Raw genomic sequence first — 25,920 nt, forward strand, 5'->3', positions numbered from 1 at the left:
AGGAGGGACTTGGGGAAGGGGCATTGGGAATACCTTTTATCTTAGCCTGCTTGGTACACCCTCCTCATTCCTGAAGAAGGGCTTATGCTCGAAACGTCGATTCTCCTGAGAAACTCAGCAGGTCTGGCAACATCTGGGAGCAGAAAGCAGAGTTAATGTTTCAAGTCCAATGACTCTTCAAAACTAGATTAAAATTCTGCTACTCTGTGTTTAAATGAGTGGATATTATATTTAATGCAACCTTTCAGAATTGCACAAGTGGCAAAACTATTTCTTTATTTACATTTTGCACTATGCATATGAACCTCCCATACTTGATTGTAAGACCTGTGTCACTAATCTTTAAATTTAAAGGCTGAGATGATAATGAGACCTGATCACCTTTCCCTCTATATTGGATCAGGATAAGTTAAAATTGAATATTTTGAAAATTGAGGAAAAAAGTTTTTGAATGCAAAGTACATGTAGCAAAACTGAGCAGACCTTCATAAATCTAAAACCACCAGTCAATCTTGATGGGAAATTAAACTGACTCATCTCACACAACAATGACAGGAGCCCACGCATAAATTTGGACCAAATTTGGCACATGCTGATTTGGAATTACATTTGAACTTTCACCAGATGAGGCTAGATTCAAACTAATTCTCAAGAAGTAAAAGGATTGTGTTTAACTATAGCAGCACATATCTCCCACTACCAAAGTTATACTCTTAATTTCCTCCCAGAAACCTGCTACAAGTCTCCTTATCACATATAATTTAGCTTGGGACAGCAGCTTCTTCCAGTTCTGATAAAGCTCCTTTCCAATTAGACACTGCAAGAGCGTAGGGTGACTAACATCCAAATCTTTCTTTGTGGAGGTGGTGTTTCACCTCCATTTTGCTATTTCCCAATGGAGATCACTTAAAATCACCCAACTGGTTATCAAGAATAACAAAAATGAAGTTAGGGCATGTACAAGGTCTTTAGCAACAGCCTGATCATTTGTCTTCCTGTATTCAAATATGGATATATACATATCTCTGATTATCCGAACACCTCAGGTCAGCAGTATTTTGTTCGGATAATCGAATGCCGGATAACACAGTTTAGCCAAGCATCGGGACCTTGTGATCTTGTCCTGATAATCTGAAATTCTGATAATTGAATGCCAGATAATCAAGGTTCCTCTGTACACGTGTGAAGTGGGCCAAATTCTTCCAAGCAACCAAGCTATTTGAAATTTGAGTGGGATTGAACACAAATCCATTAAAGCAAATTCCAAACCTGTTTTAGAGACTTAATTTATTGTGTTGATAGAGTATCCACCACACCCAAAGTTCTCAGCATCAATTTTATCTAATGGCAAGTTGCATTGCTGTGCAGTGTTTACTGCTGTGTAGAAAAATAAAAGTAAAATGTGAAAGTTTACTTTAAAATTACAAAATGTTATATACTATTCGCCACACATTGAAGAAATTAATTTAAATCTTAATCATGATTTTAGCTAATGAACCCAACTTCTACAACTGTGTCACTAATTAGTAGCACAAAATACCAGTCTGGTTAGGGCATTTAGAATAAAATGAAAAGCATTTAACTGCAAGATACAACTGTCTTATGACAATTGCTGTAAAGATTCTAACAAAACAAACTCTTTATAAATCAAGTCCATGTTAAATTTTTGAAAAAATTAAGTGTAGACAAGAAACAAGGAAATCAGAGCACAAGGTTCAATGAGCCATTTCCAGAAAGAGAGTGGTGTTGACCATTTTAGGAAAGATCAGTCAAGTGCAATAACCATTTCATCAAAAAAGAACTGCTAAATACAGAACATTTTGACACAGATTGCTCAATCAGACCCTTAGTGTCAAATGATTTAAGGCTTAGTGAATTTAATTAGAGGGTACAATCCCTCTCACTGCCACAAACCTATATTTATATTTGAAGACATTGTATTAAATACACTATTAAGCTAAATTTCTGTTTCTCTTGTGTATTACGATTAAACCGTTCAGTCAGATTAAATTCTATGATCATAACACACAAACTGAATGCAGCAAAAACCCCGTGAAGAATCTAGCACAAAATCATTAATGATTTACAGGAAGCAACATTTGGAGATCACTTCCCAGCAGCTACAAGTTATATTCTATCGCATTACTGCAATAATGCCATCTAAATGAGGCAGGGTACATGCCTTGGAGGATGAGATACTAGCATTGTAAGGCTAACGGCTGCGGTCAGGGTCATTTGCTATTTTATAATTATGCACTGGGATCAGGTTAAACTCATGAACTGATATTGCAGGCTTGGGTCTTTCTGAGACACTACCAGAATAATGACGTTCAGATGGAAGTTGAAAGAATTGGCAACTATGCAAAATGTTACCTGTGCTAAAAAAAATTATCTTCTCAGCTTCTCATGGACAGTCATAATCTAATTTTACTGTCCATCTCAGAAGCTGCCTCAGCTTAGGGGAAATTTAGCACATAACAAATCAGTTCCGACGAACATTAAACCTACTGTTCATTAGGTGCTGCAGTCGATTTTATTTTTGTTATGTGTCACTTCAACAGAAAATTTCTAATCTAATCTATGTTTTCCAGCCATTTTCGCAGATTCTTTTATAACACTCCTTTTCACATATGGTCAGTTTATTTTTGTGTTATACCTTTTGCCTCAACAGTCACATCCAATAAAATACACCATGTTCTAAATGTTTGTAAAGAAACGACTTCTACAGTCATAGACTCATACAACATGGAAACAGAGCCTTTGGTCCAACGTGTCCATGCGACCAAGTTTTATAAACTAAACCAGTCCCACTTGTCTGCGTTTGGCCGTACTCTTCTAAACTTTTCCTATTTATGTACCTGTCCAAACATCTTTTAAATGTTGTGACAGTACCTACATCCACCACATTCTCTGGCAGTTCATTCCACATATGAACCACCCTCTGTGAAAAAGTTGCCTCTTAGGTTCCTTTTAAATCTTTCTCCTCTCACCTTAAAAATATGCCCCCTAGTTTTGAACTTCCCCACTTTCGGGAAAAGACCTTTACTATTCACCTTGTCCATGCCTCTCATGATTTTATAAAACTCAGTAAGGTCACCCCTTACCTCCTACACTCCACTGAAAAATGTCCTAGCCTATCCTGTCTCTCCTTTTAACTCAAATCCTCCAGTCCTGACAACATGTAACTTTTCTCTTCTCTACCCGAGCAAAAGTACAAATTCATAAAATTCTATCACAAGTGTTTCTGCAATACAAGTGAGATATCTGCCCTTCAGTGAAAGGCTTTACATCACAGCAACACAATTAAAGGATGCTGTGAGAAACTCCTTAGAAACAAAGAAAGAGGTAAGACTAAACCTTTAATACTGACCAAACCTTTAAAGTGCTGGCATGAGCATAGCAGTAGCAGCCAATGGGTTCCTCCAATAAGAAATATGCAGACCAGATGGAATCCCCTAATTCATTCCATATAACTGTGACTGTCCTTTACCTCTATTTTCAGCTTATCCACCATCAATGAGCTGATTTACATAAAATCTCAACTGACTGCAGACACCGCCAATAACATTCACTAGAAGATGGGGAAATGCACCTTACTGTTTTATTAAGCTTTACAACATTTCTTGTAAATTAAAAATACCATTGCATGCAAGAGTTTAGGTTAACAAGCTCCTTAACCTGACACGCAAGCAACTGAATTAAAAGATGGTTCACTGCCTCAAAATATAATGTTCCAATAAACGAGAAGGAATCCTTTGAGCAACAATCTTCAACACTGAGCCTGGCACTGCCCTCTCATAATGAGATTATATTAAAAAACTGGATGAGGACGTGGACACAGCCTTAAATCATGCTACTTATTTGGCCTCTTGGATAACATTAACCAGTGCAAAAGAAATGTCTGAGGAGAGAGGGAAAAACAAGCATTTGGTAAAGCAGTGGGTACAATGTCCTTTGGGACTTATAGAGAGGTATAGTGCAAGTAATCAGTAAGAAAAGTGAAAATAAAACTGAAGAGCTAATTAGTTGGTCAGATGCCAACTTCAAAGCAGCCAACAGAACAGGTTCTCAACAGCAGCCTCTCAAAGGTATTTTTAGCTGTTAAAATATAAACTACACAACAAAGCTGCTTCTGAAAATGCAAACTGAAATCTGTATTTTCTTCAGATCTGTTGTTCATAAGTGCACCCTTAATCTCGTCAGTCACGGAGCTGTTAGGAACACTGTTATGACACATAACAACACTTCAATGTCAGAAATTTGCTGCCTTTCCATTTTCCATTATTTCTTTGAATTGATGTATTAGGAAAGCTTTTCTTTGTTTTCCTAAGCTTCTCCTGGGGTTTGTGTTGCATTGTGAATACAAAGCAGGTCTTGAAGGGAGTGTTGCTCATAATGCAAAGGACACAAAGGATACTGTAAACATTTTGGATCTGTGTCATTCACGTTATGATTTCCAGGATGGATTCTGCTCTTACAAATTGTCCAGCCTAACCAAAATTGACAGAATGAACCACCTATTTTCTTCATTATCAACTCAAGTCCAAGTTTTGGACTTTAGCATGATGATGCATTCTGTACAGAATGAAACACTCCTACTGGCGGTGAAGAGGTGGCAGACAAGAATCAGCCCAGCAGTGTAAGACGGCAACTTTGACAGTGGTTGGGCCTTGTGTAGACAGCGGTGAGATAGTAGAAGAGGGATGTGGTGCAAGAGTCATTGATGATGAGCTGGCTCAGTACTGATGAACTTTCTTTAAGCTATATCTTTCTTTTTTTTCTAATTTTTAAAACTATTAAAAATGGTGTTGGATTGTGACATCAGTGGAAAAGCTTTTCACTGTATTTTGCTGTATTACTCACTGTAAAATATATGTGACAATAAAATAATTTATACTTTTCCTGGCAACAAGCAATACTACAAGAGCACTCGTGCGTGGTTGCTATTCTCACCTGGGACCTATGTGACATGAGATTAAAAATGTGATTACCTAAAAGTTTGGGCAGCTTATAGCTCCTCATGCTTTTGCTATGGCAAAGTCTTAGGCAATCAGAGTCAACTTGCCAAACAATCAACAACCTTTTGAGCCTGTCATATAAATTATTGTGATCATTTGAGATTTGGCATTCTTGCAAGATGAACAGCTTCTCTAATACCAAATGATTGTCTAAAATTAGATGAATGCATTTTTTCTCAACTTTTGGTGGGGAACAATGACTTGGTATAGTGTAGAAGAGGGTTTGGCAGTGTATTGGATAAGTAGCATGATTTGACATGCATGATCTAACACAAAGAGTATGAGCAGGCATAGGAGTAAAAGGGGCATTAATTGCTACTGAGTTGGTATTGGGGTGCAAAGGGCCATGGGGCTGGTGGTTTGAAGGGGTGCAAGGGTAGAGGGCATAAGAACTTAGAAAACAACCTCTGCAAAGCACCATAGAACCGAGGTCCAAGGTCCATCTTGTAACCACCCCACTTTAGTACTTACCAACCCATAACTGCCTACATTTCATAGCTGAAATTGGGGGGCCTGATTCCATTCTGCATCCTTGGTTCATCACAATCCCCAGAATGAAAACAACATATCGGAGTACTTTTTAAACTGAGTTGGGTCTGGGAAATTTCCCAATACGATTTCATATTGGTCACCAAAATCTAGCTGTTTATATTTAAATAACTATTCTGCTGCCCAAGAAAATTGGTTGCTCACCTCTCATCCCACCTCCATTAAAACAGCAAGTGGAGTGAAGTGGGTCCTTGTTTCAGTTTTTGATTTGTAATTTCACCTTTCCCATAGCCTATACAGATCCATTTTCTGGGGTTAAGTTTGGGCCTCAATCAGTGTTGCTGAAACCCAGAATTTATTTTGTTCTATAACATGGAAATGATACAGTTCTTCTCTATAACAGAAGTGTTACGCACAGAAGGGGGCCATTTGGCCTATCTTGCTTGCACTGAATCGTTAAATGAGCATCATTACCTAGTGCCAATCTCCTGCTTATTCTCCATTCCTTTGCAAATTATTTCTTTATCAAAATATGTCATCTAATGCCCTTTATTTATGATCAGAGCTTTCTCCCTATGGAATAAAATGGAGCAATTCGGATTCATTTCACATCAGCCTTAAGTAAAAGGTTATTCTGCAAGTGCATAAAATTTTAAGTATACAAAATTGCATACAAATTTCCCACAATTGGCAAAGTGAAGTAAATATACATTTACACACATTCTTTATTTTGGTAAAGAAGGCAGCTTGCTGGTAGCACTAAATGAAAGGCCTTCATCACTCAACTCATTTAAGATTAAATCACCAGGATTTTCATCTCTCTCATCACACGCTCTTGGCAAATGCTTACTTATCAATCTCCAGGCCTGACCAGTTCAATTAGTACCAATAGTGAAGAGCAAAAATACTTTTATATAAGCCAAGAAATAACCCGTCATCAACAATATTTAGGAAAACAGTAAAATGATTAACTGAAAGAGTAACTGAACATACAATTCATTCCTGGTAGCAGAGTATTATTTAATCATTTGTATTAGCACTATACAGAACAAAACATCAACAATTTATGCTGGGAAAAATAAGTTCAAGGAATTAGCAAGTTAAAGAAAACAACTCGGATTTAAGAGTAAACTAGTGAGGCATATTAATTCATTCAGAATTCAGAGGCTGAAACAAACGGGAGCTGAAATATCCATCTTCATGACTTTCAGAATATTCTTTCGAGTTTCTGTATTACTTTATTTCTTTTTAAAACAATTTTCAAATATTGCCCCGTTGACCCCACCCTCATCTACAACTCAACAGTCATCTTTCTCCATCACCAACTCACGATGTGTACCATGTATAAGGATCACTGTAGTAACTTATCAAGACTTTAGACAGCATCTTCCAAATATTAAGGACAAGAGCAGTAGATGCATGGAAATACTATCACCTGCAAGTTCTCCTCCAAGTTGCACACCATCTTGACTTGAAATTCAAGCCCTGAACTTGAAGTTCATTCCTTCATTGTGATTGGATTAAAATGCTGTTGCTCTCAGAATATTTTTTAAAAATGGATGTTAAGTCAGGAAAGGAGAGATTAAGACGAGCATCCGTAAATCAGTTAAAAAAATGGATTTTGAGGAGATTGCTTATTTAAAAAATAATAGTTAGGTAGTGGACTTTCCAGCAACAATTAGAAAGGAACAGCAAGCACAGTTAAGTTTGGACCTATAGGTATGCAGACTAGATACCTTATTTGAAATTTGATACCATGTCAAAAACGTCTGATGTCTTTATTCATACAGGTAAAGAGGGCGCTTTCACCTGGAATCATCAAGGCCAACTTAAAAAATGTTTATTGCCAATGCTGCACTGATAATAATTCAACAATAGGAAAATAAGTGACATTGGTTCAGACCCCAAAACCCAAGCAAAACCAGGACCTTGTATACATGTTCCCTATAAATTAATCATGGTTATAAGTTAACGATTAGCTCAGGAAAATGTAGTGATTTGCATTGTAGAAATTGATATGAAGAGAGAATTCAAACAGACAGAAGATTTGGAAAATTTAAACAGAAACTCCAATTGAGCTAGAGGGTCAGGCCAGGAATCATTGTCAAGACACTTAGAGGATGAGCTGGGGTTTGGGTTCGGGGTGTACTTTATTCTGACTTATATCAGCGGCATAAGCAAGGTAACAGCACACTCAATTATACTTTTACACCACTATTCAGACACTGTCACGTGTCAAGTCTCATTCAAGCTGAATAAAATGTAATCTCTGCCATCCCTGTACAATCTCTGGAGAACAAGATGGACGAACTCAGATGACAGCTCAGCTTCCAATGTGAACTGCAGGAATGCTATGCACGCTGCTTCACAGAAACCTGGCTCTACCCATCCATTCCTGACTGCGCACTTCAGGCTGATGGCTTTTCTATCCATCGTATGGACCGCACAGCGTCCTCAGGTAAGACAAAGGGTGGAGGGGTTTGCTTTTTAATCAACAACATGTGGTGCACAGATATTGCAACCCTGGGCAGCCATCGCTCCCCAAACCTTGAACTCCTGACCATCAATTACTGCCCCTTCTATCTAGTACTGGAATTTACCACTGCTCTACTAATTGCTGTGTACAGACTGCCACAAGCAAAAGGTTGAGGAAGCTCTGCATGTGCTGTACACCATCACTAGCACCCTGGAGACGGAACATCCCGAAGCCCTGTTTATTGTAACTGGAGACTTCAATCTAAGGAAGGTGTTGCCCAAGCATCACTAGAACATTACCTGCCCCATCAGGGGCCCGAACATTTTAAGACCACTGCTGCACCACTGTGAAGGCTGCCTACCACTCCATCCTCTGCCCTAATTTCGGGAACTCCGACCACAATGCCATGTTTCTTCTCCCAGCTTTCAGGCAAAAGCTCAAGCAGGAGACCCCCCTCGCGGATACAGGTCCAGTGCTGGTCGAAGGAGGCAGAGGATCAACTCCAGTGCTGTCTGGAATCAGCTGTTTGGGCCACGTTCAAAGAGTCCACAGGTATCTTGGACGAGTACATCACCACCATCACAGACTTTATCAGCAAGTGTGTGGATTACTGCATACCAAGGAAGTCAATCCAGGTGTTCCCCAACAAGAAACCCTGGACGAATCAGGACACACAGAACCTGCTAAAAACCAGGCATGAGGCCTTCACATTCCGAAGACCAACTCAAATATAAGGAATCCAAGTGTGAACTTTGTAAAACCATTAAGACAGCCAAGGACCAATACCGATCCAAACTCGAGACCCAGACAGACACCCGGCGACTATGGCAAGGACTGAATGACATCACAGGTTCGAAAAAGAGACAATGCAAGATAGCTGACGATGACATATCCTTCCCGGATCATCTCAATGCCTTCTATGCTCGCTTTAAGCAGAATTTCAGCGGAGAGGTAACACTTATTCGGACAAGTCCTGATGAACCTATCCCAACAGTCACTGCATCAGAGGTCAGATCAGTTTCCTTCTTGTGAATCCAAGGAAAGCGATGGGACCAGAGGCCATGCACTCAGAGCATGCGCAGATCAACTGGCAGAGGTCTTCTCGGACATCTTCATTCTCTCCCTGCAGCAGGCCACTGTCCCTGCCTGTTTCAACAAGGCCAACATCATTCCTGTGCCTAAGAAGGCTCATGCAGCATGTCTCAATGACTACCGCCCAGTGGCCCTAACCTTGGTGGTCATGAAGTGCGTTGAAAGACTGGCCGTGGCATTAATCAACTCCAGCCTCCCCACTTCTCTTGATCCATTCCAATCTGCCTATCGGACCAACAGATCCACGTCAGATGCCATAACACTTACCCTTCACTCCTCCCGAGAACATCTTGACACCAAGAGCAGCTATGTAAGAATCTTATTCATTGACTACAGTTCAGCCTTCAATACTATTATCCCCTCGAGACTGATTACTAAACTTAGTGATCTCGGACTAAGCCCCACTCTCTGCAACTGGATCCTCAGTTTCCTGACCCACAGGCCATAATCAGTGAAGATTGGGGACAATATTTCATCCTCACTAACACTCAACACTGGAGCCCCCCATGGATGCGTACTCAGCCCTCTACTGTACTCACTGTATACCCATGACTGTATCCCCAAATACCAGATTAATGCCATTTACAAGTTCGCTGATGACACCACCATAGTCAGTCAAATCTCAGATGGCGATGAAACAGTCTACAGGTGGGAGGTGGAAGACCTGGAAAAAATGGTGCACTGAGGCTCTCAATGCTAGCAAAAATCAAGGAACTCATTATTGACTTTTGGTGGGATGTTACTCATGCTCCTCTACACATTAACAGCACAGAGGTGGAACGAGTGGAGAGTGTCAAGCTCCTGGGAGTAGTCATCCACAGCAAGCTTTCCTGGACTCTTCATGTGGTTGCACTGGGTACAAAGGCCCAACAATGTCTCTTCTTCCTCAGGCTGCCGAGGAAATTTGGCATGATGACAAATATCCTTGCCAACCTTTATAGATGCGCCATCGAGCGCATTCTGTCTGGATGTATCACTACCTGATATGGCAACTGTACCATTCAAGATCAGAGACGGTTACAGAGTGTTGAATGCGGCCCGGACAATCACAAAGGCCAACCTCTCATCTACAGAATTCATCTACCTGGCCCACTGTCAAGGAAAGGCCGCCAGCATTCTCAAAGATCCATCCCACCCTGGCAAGGCTTTTCTACAACTTCTACCATCAGGGAGAAGGTACAGAAGCCTGAACACATGCACCAGACAGTTTTGCTGGTTTCTACCCTACTGTTGTTAGAATACTGAATGGACTTATAAATCTATGCTACTTAACTATGTGTGCAGCAGAGCAGGGAACCCAGGAGGCTCAGAACTCAAAATCAAACATCTGCGTTTACCTGTCCTGGTGTGAGTAAATGTTACTGATTCTCAGCTTTTGTGAGATGGAACATATTGGAGTTAGCACAAAACACTAGCACAAGATGAAGTCAAGAATATTAGGTGCTGAAAAATACTTGGCGGTTTACCACATACTGACATTGATGCAAGTCGCAACAAAACCTGTGTCTCATCATTTGCAACTTGGCTCGGAGTGAACAGATGGGGCTGAAAGATACTATGTCATGGATCAATTAGGTTACCCCAATTTTCTCCTACACAATAATTTTGCAACATTGGCCATTTGAGAAAGGCATCTAGTAAAAGTAGGCCACTTCCCAATGAAAATGACAAAACCAATGACTGTGAGAGTAATGCCAAGCACTCTCTTATACAACTGTGTCAATGAGAAAAATTGGTCTGGGTATAGGCTTTGGAGAAGTTGACTTGCCCATCCGTTGGCATGTATGTCTGATGTAAGAATTCCTAAAATGGAAAAAAAGGTAATAAGCAGGAAATAATTTATTTTAAAACCGCATGTCTAGAAATATGCATCATTCTCATGAAAGCACAGTCCTCACACAGTGAACCTTAATAATATGGTATATCATAAGAGAATGGGCAGTCTGAGAACCTGATAAAAGTGACAACAATCGGAAAATATGAACAACTGTAAATTTCCACAGTTTAAAGCTTCCCATGTAATAACTGAAATAGTTTTAATATCTTCTGACCTTTCAATTTTCTTTAATTTACATTAAGATTATATGCATGCTATATGCTAAGAGTAAAGGAGAACAAATATACATCTATCAGGCAGAACTTAGCTGTTCACAAATGCTGGCCAGTCTCTAAAGCATCATCAGGATTTTAACACTGTATACATTCTCAAACCTGCAGCAGTACATAGTCCCAGTGTTAGTGTTTTGAGATATCTTTTAGGAGTAGATCAGATCAGCCAGCTAGCAGCTGGGCTCCAGGGCCTTTACAAATGTAAATAACCCAAAAAGGAAATTCAAATGAATTCAGTGATTCCAATTAAGCAGACACCATTGTAAATGTGAAAATGTATTCTAATCGTATTAAGTTGACCAAATGGGATCAAGGCTTCACAGCCAACAAGATACTATCAATGCAATGATAGATATATAGAATCAGGACTCTAATAACCAGCACATTCAACATATTCACAAGTGAACTAATTGATAATGAGTTTCTGGAATAAATCTCCTCCCTAATCAAACAGTAATGAATCCCTGGAATAAATCATCTCCTGTCCTGAAAAATAATCTTTTAGGAATTGCTGTGAATTGCATTTATAATCTTTACCAAAAAAAAAATTAATGTTCTTAGTAATCGTATCAAAAATTTACAGCAGACATTCAAATCTCTAACTACTGCTTTAATTCAAAGTGGAAATTTTACAGGCTGTTATTCTAGTTGTCAAATATCTCAGCATGATCACACACGTGATGCTTGCCTAATCATATGTTACTGGCACAAACATTCTTTGCATCCATGTTAAATACAATGCCTAGTGGCTCTTCAATATTTCTTTTCATGTGATTCAAATCATATACAATGGTTGAAAATATTTTACATGAAGATTCATATCAGCATGTTAATTCACATACTTTGAATTCCATATTCTCTTGATCGCTTGATTACTCTGCTCATAAAAAGGGGACAACTGTATTCAATGGTAAGATTGTAGCCATTTAAAACAAACAATTCACTTTTTTTAATGATGTAAATACTATTAAACTATTATAATGTATAAATCAATTGAAAATGTACCTACTGGCAAACATTTAATCACAAACTCCTGATACAGGGATAAAAGAAATGGCTGACAAAAATTACCTTCTGTATGTGTATTTTATTCTGCTTCTTTGACTCTATGGAACTTAATGGCACTAGCAGTTATTTTAACTGCATTGTAAGGTCCTTATCTATACCTCCTGCTTGCGACTGATACCAACCTGACTGAGCAAGTTCATTGATTTAAAGGCTGACTTGCTTGGCTGCAAACCCAATTCTGCATTACATGCTCTAAAGCTCCAAGGATTTTGGGTCAAATAGTCATGGCCAGCTATGAGGCTTTGACTGTACACCTCAGAGTTTGAAACATCTCACTCAAACTCATTTCACAGGTGTGTTGGGGTGTGGGGGTATGTGTGTAGGGGTGCATGTGTGTGTTTGTTTTGGGGGGAGGAGGGAAAAAAGAGTGAAGGAGGTGTACTTTATGCCCGACCTTCCAAAATCCATTTTACAGTCAGTTTAGAACTGATAATAGACTCCCAACTCTATTTCATTTAGAAAATTATCTTGGATAATATCTACGTAATTCTTAGCAATAAAAGCCCACAGCAAAATGTTGACATTCTTGCTGAGAATGGTCAGGGTGAAATGAAAATTGTTGAACTGCCCCAGTTAATTCTTTTGAGGCATTACCAGCAGAAGACAGAGAAACTGCTATTTTGGGTCTGACCAGGCTGCAACTGAGTAGTTAATCAGCAGAAAAAAAGCTGGAATACATTCCAGTCCAATACTCCGATCAGTTATACCTGGATATTGAATGTGAAAGGCACATAAACAAGGAGTAGAAACTCAAATCACAAGCCGTATTCAGCCATTTTTTTTCAAAATGTCGGTAAATTCTTATTTTTACAGTGAAGACCTTAAACAAACAAGTGCAAACCATAAAAAGATAGGGATGATAAATCAATGGTGCTATGTACAAGAATTCAGATTTTTGGTTAATTAGGATCTCCTCTGGGCCTGAAAAGACCTGTTCAAAAGGATGGGTTTCACCTGATGTGGAAAGGGACCAATATCCTGGTGGAGCAATTTGCTAATTTTATTATATTTTGTGGGTCTTTACAGTGGTGATGGTGGTGGTTATGTGCATTTGTGTGTCTGCCCAAAGTAGCGGTGCAAATAGAAAGGCAGGTGAGGATGGTTCAGCAAGTTAGAAAAGACAGACAAGAGCAATTCAGAGAACAAAGTAACTGAAGAATTCAATGCTAGGGGTCAAACAGATAAGACTGATGAACTCAGGGCATGTGAGGGAACATGGGATTGGGAACATCATAAGTATTACAGAAACATGGCTGAGGGAAGGCAGCTCAATACTCCAAGTTTTAGATGCTATAGGAAAGATAGAAAGGGAGGCAAGAGATGAGGAGGAGTGGCATTTTTGATTTTAGGAAAACAATCCTATTGTATATACAGTGGATACTTCTGATGGATCATCCAGTGAAGGTACATGGGTAGAAATTAGAAATAAGAAAGGATGATCACCTTGATGGGACAGTACTATAGGCCCCCAATAATCAGTGGGAAATTGAGGAGCAAATATATTAAGAGATGGCAGATATATGTTAGAATAATAGGGCTGTAATAATAGAGAATTTTAATTTTCCAAATATTGACTGTGACTGCCATAGTTTTAGGGCTTGGATGGTGAGGAATTTATTATATGGGTTCAAGATAATTTATCAGTATATAAATACTAAACAACGAGCAAAACTCTACCTCCTCTTGGGAAATAAGATAGGGCAAGTGACTGAGTAGAGGAACACTTCGGGACTTGTGATCATAATTCAATTGGTTTTAAAATAGTTTTGGAAAAAGATAAGCCTTCTATAAAAAATAATTCTTAATTGGAATAAGGTAAATGTTAACAGCAGGTTTTGAGAAGATTTGTAGCTCAGGTTGAGGTTCTAGATGTGGGTTTGCTCGCTGAGCTGGTTCATTTCCAGATGTTTCTTTGGGTCGGTGATGTCATTTTCTGTGGTGATGTCATTTCCTGGTCTTTTTCTCAGAGGGTGGTAGGTGCGGTCTAAGTTGATGTGTTTGTTGATAGAGTTCCGGTTGGTCCAATGACATCACCGACCCAAAGATACCCAAACATATAAATAGAAAGCAGGAATCATCAACAGTGCTTCCCCAGAGGCCAAATGAGGATGTTACCTGGTAGGGTGACGAAACATCTGGAAATGAACCTTCCAGCTCAGCGAGCAAACCTACATCCAAAATGTTAATGGTATGAGAAAGGAACTTTCAAAGTTAACTGAAATAGATTTTTCGCAGGTAAAGGAAAAACTGACAAGTGGGAGGCTTTCAAAAGTGTAACAAGAGTTCAGAGGCATTATATTCCTGTTGGAGTGAAAGGTAGGGCTCATAAGAGTTAGGATGAATAAAGATATTGATGTTTTAGTCAAGAATAAGAAAAAGTCATGTGTTAAATATAGACAACTGGGATCAGATGAATCTCTTGAAGAGTATAAAGGACGGAGGCGCAATTTTAAGAGGGAAATCACAAAGGCAAAAAGGGGATATGAAAGCCATGGCAGAGAAGATTAAGGATAATTGAAAGAAATTATCTAAGTACATTAGGAGCAAAACAGAAACTAGAGAGAGAATAGGGCCCCTTAAAAATCAACAAAGTCATCAATGTGTTGAACCTCAGGAGATGGGAGATATTAAATGATTATTTTGCATCAGTTTTTACTGTGGAGAAAAAAAAGGAGGCTAGAAAACTCAGAGAAATAAATATTGATGTTTTGAAAACAGCTTACATTACAGAAGTTCTATTATATCCCAGGACGTTGTGGAAAGTTAGGGAAAAATTGTCGGGCCACAAGCAAACATATTCGTATAATCTATAACCATGGGTTAGGTGCAAGAGGACTGGAGAGTGGTTAATGTTGTGCCTTTATTTACAAAAGGCTGTAAGGAGAAACCTGGGAAATATTGATCTGTGAGTCAGACATTGGTGGTGGGTAAGTAGTTGGAGGGGATTCTGAAAAATAGGATTTACTTGCATATAGATAGGCAAGGACGTATTAAGAGAAAGTGAGGACTGCAGATGCTGGAAAGTCAGTGGAAAAGGGTGGCACTGGAAAAGCACAGCAGGTCAGGCACCATTCGAGAAGCAGGAGAGTCAATGTTCCGGGCATAAGCCCTTCATCAGGAATCTTTAATCAGATTGATTAAGGATAGTCAGCATGGTTCTGAGAGAGGGAAATCATATCTCACAAACTCGATTGAGTTTTTGAGGAAGTAACCAAAAAGATTGATCGGGAGAGAGGCGGTAGATATTGTTTACATGGACTTTAGTAAACCCTTTGACAAGGTTCTGGATGGCAGACTAATTAGTAAAGTTAGATCACATGGGATTCAGGGAGAGTTGCCAATTGGATACAAAATTGGCTTGACAGTAGGAGACAGAGGGTGGTGCTGGAGGGTTGTTTTCCTGGACTGAGACAAGTGGTGTGCCACAGTGATTGGTACTGGGTCCACGTTTGTCTATTAATGTAAGTGATTTAGATCAGAATTTAGGAGATATAGCTGGTATGCTTATGGATGACACCAAAATAATGAACAGCGAAGAAGGTTATCTAAGATTACAAAGGGATCTTGATCAATTGTGTCAATGGGCTGAGAAGTGCAGCTAGAGTTGAATTTGGATAAATGCGAGATATCACATTTAGTAAAATAAACAATTCATGCAATTAATGGTAGGGCCCCGGGTAATATTGTAGAACAGAGAGATCGAGGGGTTCAGGTACATATTCTTTTGAAATTTGCATCACATGTAGACAGGATAGTTATGAAGGTGTTTAGCATGCTTGCCTTCATTGATCAGACCTTTCAGTATAGGAGTTAGGATGTCATATTGAAGTTGTACAGGACATTGGAGAAGCTTCTTCTGGAGTACTTTGTACTGCTTTGTTACAGGAAAGATATTATTAAATTGGAGAGGCTTCAGAAAAGATTGATCAGGATTCTGCTGGGAGTGGATTTGAATTATAAAGATAGGCTAGCACTTTTTTCACTGAAGCGTACGAGGTTGAAGGGTTAGCTTATTGATATTTATAAAATCATGAGGGGCAGAAACAAGGTGAATGACAAAGGGCTTTTCCCGAGAGTGAGTGAGTTCAAAATTATGGGGCATATTTTTAAGGGTGAGAAGAAACCATTTAAAAAAGACATAAGGGGCAATATTTTTTATACAGAGAGTGGTTCATGTGTAGAATGTACTGCCAGAGATAGTGCTGGATGCAAATACAGTTAGAACACTTGAAATACATTTGGATAAGTTCATGAATGGGAAAAGCTTGAAGGGATATGCGCCAAACGCAGGCAAGTGGGACTAGTTTGGTTTGGGAATATAGTTGACACAGACTAATTGGACCAAAGCGTCTGTTTCCATGCTGTATCACTATGACTCCATGACTTGCTATCTACTGATTGCAAATTCAACTCTCAAATACAAAATAAGCACTACTACAAATCCACTCAACGTACATGAACAGTTCAGCAACTATGCTCAAGTTGTTCCAGAGAAATAGCAAAATGCTACACTTAGAAGCAAAGACATTGCATGTAGACATAGTTAACACACTAAATTCTAGATCATCTACATACTTCTTACAGTGTGTTGCTTGTTATTTGTTTTAAATTGTAATTCCCTGAAGAATATAGCAGAAAATATTTTCATTAATTATTCATAACTGATCATATTAATAATTAATATTGAAGTGTACAAGGTCAGATCAGCAACTGGATTAAATAAGCTTTCATTGTTATTAATATCAACCAGAACAGAACATGATAAAACAACCGACACAAAAACAAAATATTTTCGATACTGGAAATTTGTAACTAAAACAGAAAATACTGCAATTACTCAACAGGTCTGGCAGGATCTGGCAAGACAGAGAAAAACAGAGTTAATATTTCAGGTCAACAGCCTTTCATCAGAATATTACTGATGAAAGGCAAGTTACTGAAACATTACCTGCTTCTCTCTCCACTTGAGGATGCCTGACCTGTTGAGTATTTCCAGTATTTTCTGCTTTAATATTTGATAACTTTATCTAGCTAAACGTGACTAACTTTCTTAAAATAGTTATAATCAGCTTGTTAGCAAGTAATGTACAAACCCTAATGTGGTTCTTTTACAAATTAGGAATCAGTTAGTTCTGCTATAATGCTGTAGTTCCAATCTCAAGGAACCCTGTGTGTAACAGCAGCACAATTTAAACTAATGGAGCTGGAATTGTCTTATAACCACTAGACGCTTTAAAAGTTCACACTTTAGAAACAGTGCCCCCAACTTGTGTTATAGTGAATTTGCATCAACGAAACACACGTTATACAAGAACTACCTGTACACTGTGCTGCAAGTAAACATATCAACTGCATCACATCAAAAGATACTTTTTAAAAATAATTTCCCAAAACTTGTACAATATTAGCTTATCTCAAAACGATGGTTGGCATCAAAAGGACTGAGCATGTAACTTCCAACAGCAAGTTTTAACCATGAAATGCAGATTAAGATCGCATTAGGCAAACAGATGAAGGTGAAAGATTCCCTTCCCTGAAGGGCATTTGTAAACCAGTTGAGTTTTTATTACAATCCAGCATCTTTCATAATAATTTTGTTCTGGTACAATTCAAAGCGTACTAGACTTATTAAATTCAATCTCACATGTGCTATAACAAAATTTGAACAACATTTTAGACTCCTAATCCAATATTATAATCATATTGTTCTAGACAAAGTTGCTTCACAGTCCCCTTACAAATAAGCGTCACGAAATACTTTACACTTCACAAGCTTACCTGTGACTGTCACCAACATGGAAGCCACGAGTGGACGGTTATTGTCTAGTTTTCGACTCAGCCTTAGTTCTCCACTTGTCTGGTTGAGATTCATTAAACTCAGTTCATTTCCTCGCTCAAAAGTGTAGAACAATCTATCTGAAACATCAGGATCATAGGCTGGGATCTTGCCAATGACTCCTGAAGGGAAGGTGTTTGATTTGTTGGATATATAGTTGTTAAAAATTATTTGGAAGTTCTTAAGGACAGGACTATTGTCGTTCTGGTCAATCAGACGAATATGCACAGTAGCCCGGCTCACAAGAGGTGCAGAGGTCGCTTGCACCACAATCACATATTCGGACTTTACTTCATAGTCCAGGTCTGTAAGAGCTGTGAGTTCTCCAGAAAAGATATCCATCTGGAAGATCTCAGGAATATTGCCTTCAACAATTTGGTACATTATCTGAGCATTTGACCCCTCATCTGGATCAGCTGCTGTGATTTTTCCCACCACTGAACCGACAATACTGTTTTCCTTCACAAAGACTTCAAATTCATCAGCAGGAAACACTGGTGCATTATCATTCACATCCAAGATACTGACATGAATATGAACTGGAGTCCTATGCACAGGGATCCCTCGATCTACTGCATATGCAGTGAGGTCATATATCGGAACACTCTCCCGATCAAGTCTTCGAACAGTTCGAACAATCCCTGATGTTGGCTCAATTGTGAAGTCTCCGTCTCCGTCCTCTCCATTCTGGAAGGTATACTGAACCCTTCCATTAGCATGGGCATCACGGTCAGTAGCAGATATCTGTAAGACACTGGTAAAAGGTGGGGCGTCTTCAGAGACTGAGCCCTGGTACTGAACATTTACAAATACTGGTGAATTATCATTGACATCCTTGACCATGATTTCAACATAGGTAGTATCAGATTTCTGTGGAATCCCATTGTCTTTGGCAGTGATGGCAAGTGTGTATGTCATTTGATCTTCATAGTCAAGCTCTGTCTGTAATGTTATAGCACCAGAGTCTGGATCAATTCGAAACTGAGGAATGTTATCCTCCAAATAGTAAGTAATCCTTGCATTCTCCCCAACATCATCATCTGTAGCACTGATTACCACCACAGTGCTCCCCACTGGACGATCTTCATTGACATTTACTGAATAATGTGCACTCTGAAATACTGGCCGGTGTGTATTTGCATCTGTGATATTGACATGTACATGGCACGTATCATGAAGTGTGCGATCAGAGGCTGTGATTGTTAGGACATAACGTCTCTCTTGCTTATAATCCAAAGGCAAAGCCAGTGTAATAATTCCCATGCCACCTTGGGTGCTGATACTGAAACGGTTCCTTGTATTCCCACCTGTGATCTGATATGTGACCACCCCATTCACATCTCGATCCACTGCAGTTACTGTCAGTACACTGGTACCCACTGCAGCATCTTCATTTAAGCGGATAAAGTACACTGTCTGGGTAAATTCTGGTCGATTATCATTAACATCCATCACTGTAATAGTGACACTTGCTGAAGCAGATAGAGATGGAGAACCATGATCCCAAGCTTCTACTCCAAAGGAATAATGTTCAACAGATTCCCGATCCAACTGTGCACTCACTGTGATCCAGCCTGTTCCACTGTTGATCACAAATGGTGTATCAGTGGCTGTATCAGTCAGTCTGTACTCCAGACGGGCATTTTCACCATAATCTGCATCCACAGCTTGGATATGGATTACAGAATGTCCAAGAGGTGCATTTTCAAGGACAGAAACCTGAAATGGGGTACTTACAAAGATAGGTGCATTATCATTAACATCCACCAGCTGAATACTGACCATTCCTGTATTGTTGGATAAGGGTGGTCGTCCTGCATCCTGAGCACGAACACGCAAGGCATATTCACGTTCCACCTCAAAATCTAAAGGTGTTACCACCTCAATGGCACCAGTAAGACTATCAATGGAGAACTGCCCCCTGCTGTTTCCACTAATTATATTGTAATGAACCAAAGCATTATTGTCTTTGTCTAAATCTGTGGCAGTAACTTGCAAAATCTGTGTGTGTGGCCTGATGTCTTCCCTCACCTGGACAATGTAACGTTTCTCGCTAAACTGTGGGATGTTGTCATTTTCATCCAGGACAGTAATGTAAACTTTAACTGTGGCACTTTTAGGACCAGGGTCTTTACCTTGGTCATTGGCTTCTACAATAAGGGAATATTTCTCCATAGTTTCTCTATCCACTGATCCACGAGTTGTAATTAAACCTGACCTGGCGTCAATTTCAAAAACAGCATGTGTAGCTTGCTGATTCATAAAGCGATACCTGATATTGGCATTGGAAGGAGAGTCTATATCTGTGGCTCGGAGCTGCAAGATAGGATAACCTTCCTCTACGTTCTCTCGAATGGTTTCCCTGTACTCGGTTTGTTCGAACACTGGGTTGTGGTCATTTGTATCCCTCACTGTTATAGAGATCATGGTGGTGGCAGAGAGGCGAGGGATACCGTGATCGACAGCTGTGATTCGGAAATAGTGCAGGTCCATGCTCTCCCTATCCAGAACTTTGCTGGTTGACAGCAACCCTCTTTCAGCATCAATCGTAAAATAATCCATGGATCTGCTGTCCATCAATGAAGCCATAGAGTAATACAGCCTCCCAGCCTCTCCAGAATCTGGGTCCACTGCCGTAATGGAGATTACACGGGTCCCTGGAGGCTGGTTCTCTGCCACCTGAACCTGGTAATTATATTGTGGAAAATGAGGGCGACGATTGACCGATCTACTAGTTCTCGTTAATGGTACTGGAAAGACGGCTCTCTTTCCCCGCCTGCCAAATTGGGGATTAAATGTTTCAAATTGCATAGCTTTGCTGGAGTTTAATTGGAAGAGTATAAGCAAATAGCTTTTAGAATGATTCCTTGGCCTAAGTCCAAAGAGCAGACTTTTCAAACAACCTTTGGTGGCTTTAAAGAATTGCAGACTGTGAAAGACTTCACAGCTGAGAGGACGGGAAAGGTTTGTCGCGGGTGCCCCTAAGCTCTTTGTTCTGTTCTCCGGGTTGCAGAGCCTTTGAACAGAAGATGGTTCCCTTACCGTACCGGGAGCTGTCCACGCCACGGATGGTGCTGAAACCTCGTCATTCAAACAATGTGATCCCCACGTCGAGCACATATTTGCAAAAACAACTAAGCACGATTTTGGACACAGATTGCAATTGCGTGGGCTTATCAAACGCCAAAAATATCCACTTGTACACTTAACTCTGTTTTCACTTAAATTCGATACAGGCCAGTCTGTCCTGTTTTCAAGTGAAGCGTATTTCATGCATCGACTTAGGCACGGGTTAATATAGTGACTCCTGTGTTGGTGTAGGTGACGGGTAAAAGTGTGGTTCACGCTGTTTGCCTGCTGTGCGCAACGGTTGTACAATGTTTCCTCGGGGTTTAAAAGAAAGCACTCAAAGAGGCGACACATAACACTACTTAGAAGGGGGCCTGGACAATGTTTCAAACACGCTTCTCGTCCCACATTCCTTCCTTGGTCTTTCAGGTACCCGCAACCTCGCTTAAAATCCCGGGTATTGAAGGCAACCTCAGCACAGTCCCGGGGCAGATCCCACGAGAGTCTCCCGTTCGTTGCAGGCCGGGCGTTTGACTTGCTTGAACGCTGACTCCAAAACGGCCTCCTGGAGCTATTGTCCCGGCCCGGACACGGCGAGTGGGTAAAGAGAGGCCGGTAGACTAGCAAGCTGGCTTCACGTCCCCCCTGCTTCCTCTCGGAGGGGAGGCTCTCCGCGCAAGACAATAAGACGGAGTGAGTCCGGTAGAAACCCCGGCGGCGGCGCCGGCGGCTGTGCAGCAGTTTCCGCGCTGGGGTCGTTCTGAAGCCCCGATGCTCCCGGTTCCGACAGGCTTCACTGACACACCGCCCGGTTCCGTCCTTGCCCCGATGCCACTGTGCCGCGTCCGGGGAGTTTCTCTTTCTCTCGGTCTTGCCACTGCCATCCCTCCCGGTGTGCCGGGGGCAGCCCGCCGGGTTGCAGGAGGCTCGACCCGGAGCGGCTGCCCAGCTGCCGGGGCCACTCGCCTGCTCCGGCCACGGCGCCCGGCCCCCGGCCCGGTTCTGCCAGCGGCCCGGGGGCGGCGGCAGCGGCAGCAGCAGGAGGGGGAGAGGGGGAGGCCGGCGGGACTCCAGCAGCAGCGGCGGCCCCGGCTCCTCCTGCGCCGGGTTTTCCGCCCTCAACGCGAACAAAGAGCCGAGCAGGATGAGGGAGAGGCGTCTCACCGGCAGCGCCGCCATCGAGTCAGGGCCTTCCCTTCGCCACCGCCGCCGCCGCCGTCTCCGCTCCTCGGCGGCCCCCGCAGCTTCAGCCGCCCCGGGGCCCGACAACCGCCCTCCCCGAGGCGCTGTTCACCATTCGCCGCTACTCCGCTCGCTCTCTCGCTCAGCGCCTTCCCCGCCCCTCTCCCTCTCTCTCAGGCTTTCCTTCCCGCTCCAAGACACATCTCCTCATCCTCACTCCGCTCGCTTTCAACATGGCACCCGACCGGCGCCCGCCAACAGTCTGTTCCACCTTCCAACGAACAACCCTCCCCCCCAACCCTTCATGGTACATCCCAACGCCTGCCTTCCCGCCCCCTTTCCACCCCTTCCCCATACGAACCCGCTGTGACCATTTGAGGTGCCTTCATCATTGATACTGGCAACATGCGCTGACAGCTCCTCTGTATCTCTGAGTGAAAGAAGGCTGCCTCATAACCAGTTCTGAAGAAGCATCACTGGACTCAAAACGTTAACTGTTTTCTCTCCACAGAGGCTGCCCGACCTGCTGAGGTTCTCCAGTAATTTCTATTTTTATTTCATATTTTAATCACCACCACCCCATACCCTAAAACAGAAGAATCACTGGAGTCAAAATGTTAACTCTGCTTTCTCTCCACAGATACTGCCCTACCTGCTGAGTTTCTCCAGCAATTTCTATTTTTGTTTCATATTTTAATTTCCTGTAGGCTCAGTGGTTAGCACTGCTGCCTCACACCAAGATCCCAGGTTCGATTCCAGCCTCGGGTGACTGTCTGCGTGGAGTTTACACATTCTCCAGTATCTGTGTGGGTTTCCTTCGGGTGTTCCGGTTTCCTCCCACGGTCCAAAGATGTGCAAGTCAGGTGAATTGGCCATGCTAAATTGCCCATAGTGTCAGGTGCATTAGTCAGAGTGAAATGGGTCTAGGTGGGTTACTCTTTGGAGGGTTGGTATGGACTTGTTGGGCCAAAGGGCCTGTTTCCACACTGTAGGGAATCTAATCAGACAGAAAGAAACTAAGTTAATCTAATGACTGATTGTAACATTTTTGGTGGCAACACTTAGTTCCAGTACTTTGTATTTTCTATTCAGATTTCAGCACCTATGTTATTTTATTTTTGTTTTACTTGGAAGTTCTCAGCTTATGTTGAAATCTCCACTCCAGCTAAGCACCATCACAGAAAGCTGGAGAAACTCAGTAGGTCTGACAGCGTCAGTGGAGAGAGCAACAAAATTGACATTTTGAGTCCAGTATGTCTTCTTCAGAACTGAAAGGAGTTGTATTTTTGTTTGTTTAACAGAGATGGAGGAGGGGAAAGGGGAACATGTGGTATGGAGGCCCAATACAAAAGACAAAGAATTGTTAATTGTCATGGAATAAAAGTAAAGATGTAAAATTAAAGGTGTACATTAAGGTACAAAAGGAAGAAAATAGGTCCTTCTACTGAGAGCAAAGTAAGAAAGATACAAACAAACCAAGCACATGGGGACAGGGTGAACAAATACAAGAAGAATGAAGAACAGACACCATGCAGTCAGGTTTTAAAAGAAACGTTTTCCAACCTCTGTCAGTTTTGAAGTTAAATCATGCTGGACTCGAAACATTATCTCTGTTTCTCTCTCCATAGATGCTGGCAGCTTTACTGAATTTCTCTACCATTTTCTGTGATTTTTTTTCAGATTTCCAGTGTGTGCAGTATTTTGCTTTTCCTTTTATTTATCCTGATCTATTGCATCTCGTTCCAGTGGCAAAGCCTACCCTGCTCTTGCTGACACTTAGCTTTAGATTCTGTCACTGCATCTGCTGCTGCTTTTGCCTATCCATAGGTTTCATTGTGGCTTTGCTCCTCCTGCTAGGTTTTCCACTCCCAGCAGTTTTTCAGGTGCTAAGTTTTATCAAGCTTCTGAAGGCTTTAATATTCTTGATTCCAAACTCTTCACTACTAATTTCTCAGCTGCTCCTTAGCCTGTTGTTTACTCTACTCTTCCTCTTGTGATCTATCTGGCTAGTCCTCCTGGGTAACTGTTATATCTTGACAATTTTACTATCCTTCCTCAGCTGTATGAATTGGATTGGATAAAGTCCCTTCTCATTTTTAATGTTGTACTTTGTGTTTTTTTCAAGATGCAAAATGTTTATTCTAAATGTTTTTATCCTAAAAACATCTACTCTGACTATGTGAAATGAGCTATGTTTTAGTAATCCTTTCCATGGGATTGCCACTTTGTTGCAGTGAAGAAGTTTGAGTCTTCCTTTGACTCTGAGATTTTTCAACTCATGGCAGAGCCATCCAAATAATAAGGTCTGTTATGGACCAGGCCAGAACCCCTTAAAACATTTCAAGAAGGTAGCAGACCCTAACTTTGTTAGTTGTTTTAAGCAGGTGTAATGTAGATTTTCCAGGTGAGTTGCAGCTGGTCAAACTATTTAATTTTAAACAAAACAGAATTTATTTACAAGATTACTGAATGAAATACAAACAAAAGAGAACAGAATACCAAATAACCTAATCTATCCGAAAACCTAATATCATCCCAACTTAATGATGCTGTTTCCAATACTTGCAACGATCCCTATAAACACCCCTTGGCACAAAAGATAAAATTAAACACAGGGTCTTCCAGGGGAGAGAGAGAGAGAGAGAAAGAAAGAGAGATGGCAGCATGGAACACCTTTTTCCATGTAGCTGTTTTTTGGCTCAGCAGCCTCAAACTGCCTGACTGCTTTCAGTGAATAGCCAGACTGCCAAAACCAGAGAAAAGCTGAACTAAGAGAACTGGCCACTTCCCTTTCATTGGACAAGTTTTTTTTTTCAATAACTTGAAAGCCTTTAGTCTGTGGCAATATAATCAAACTGGCCCTAAAACCTTCAAACTTAGACTTTTCAGAGTCTATGTCTTTAAGGCCTCTCTGAAAAAAAAAACAAGGACAACATAACTTTGTTAAAGGAGTAGCATCATCACAGGTCAGAGAATAAGAACCAGACAAGTGCAACCCAAAAACAAGTCATCAATGGTGATTCAAGCAGAAGATATTTGAGTGATATCAACTGCTACAATGGCAGATTAAGGCTGTAGTAGCATGGAAATCCCCAGTTGTCAAGGTTTCATTGGAACTATGTCTGTTGATGAACAACAGTACTCTGATAATTTTCAAAAAGTCCCGCAAAAGACATCTATGTAGAGATAATGCAATGAAGATTTATAAGGACTGTTCAAGAACATTCCGACTATTAGGAAACATTGAACAGGCTGGGACAATTTTTTTTTTGGAAAAGAGGTCTTAGAAATGGCCCTTGAAATTATATATGCATTGGAAAGGGTAAATATTGAGATAGCGCTTCCACTTGTGGGAGAATTCATAATTACTCATAAATTGAAGATAATTAATGCCATTAGAGAAATTTCTTTACAATTAAAATGTGGAACTTACAATGACTGGAAGTGTTTGAGGCAAATAGATCAGATAGTTACAAGAGAAAGTTAGTCAAGTATAAGGAAAAAATAGAAAGATGCGCTGACAAACTGAGATAACATACATGGAATAAGAGGAAACATATCTATACCAGACATAAGCATAA

At 40.8% G+C, this 25,920-nt stretch overlaps 1 protein-coding gene across 4 annotated transcripts in view; it reads right to left on the reverse strand.

The window, feature by feature from the left end:
* Positions 1-22,146, reverse strand: part of LOC122558869 (cadherin EGF LAG seven-pass G-type receptor 3-like) — a 178,976-nt gene extending 156,830 nt beyond the window's left edge. For all 4 annotated transcript variants that reach the window (XM_043707749.1, XM_043707748.1, XM_043707747.1 and 1 more), the window contains exon 1: positions 18,031-22,146. In XM_043707749.1, the coding sequence (XP_043563684.1) occupies positions 18,031-21,511 (3,481 nt within the window). In that variant the 5' untranslated portion in view covers positions 21,512-22,146. The remainder of the gene's footprint in view (positions 1-18,030) is intronic.
* Positions 22,147-25,920: the final 3,774 nt, after the last annotated feature.

This window comes from Chiloscyllium plagiosum, chromosome 18 (genome assembly GCF_004010195.1).
Source record: "Chiloscyllium plagiosum isolate BGI_BamShark_2017 chromosome 18, ASM401019v2, whole genome shotgun sequence".
Lineage (NCBI taxonomy): Eukaryota > Metazoa > Chordata > Chondrichthyes > Orectolobiformes > Hemiscylliidae > Chiloscyllium > Chiloscyllium plagiosum.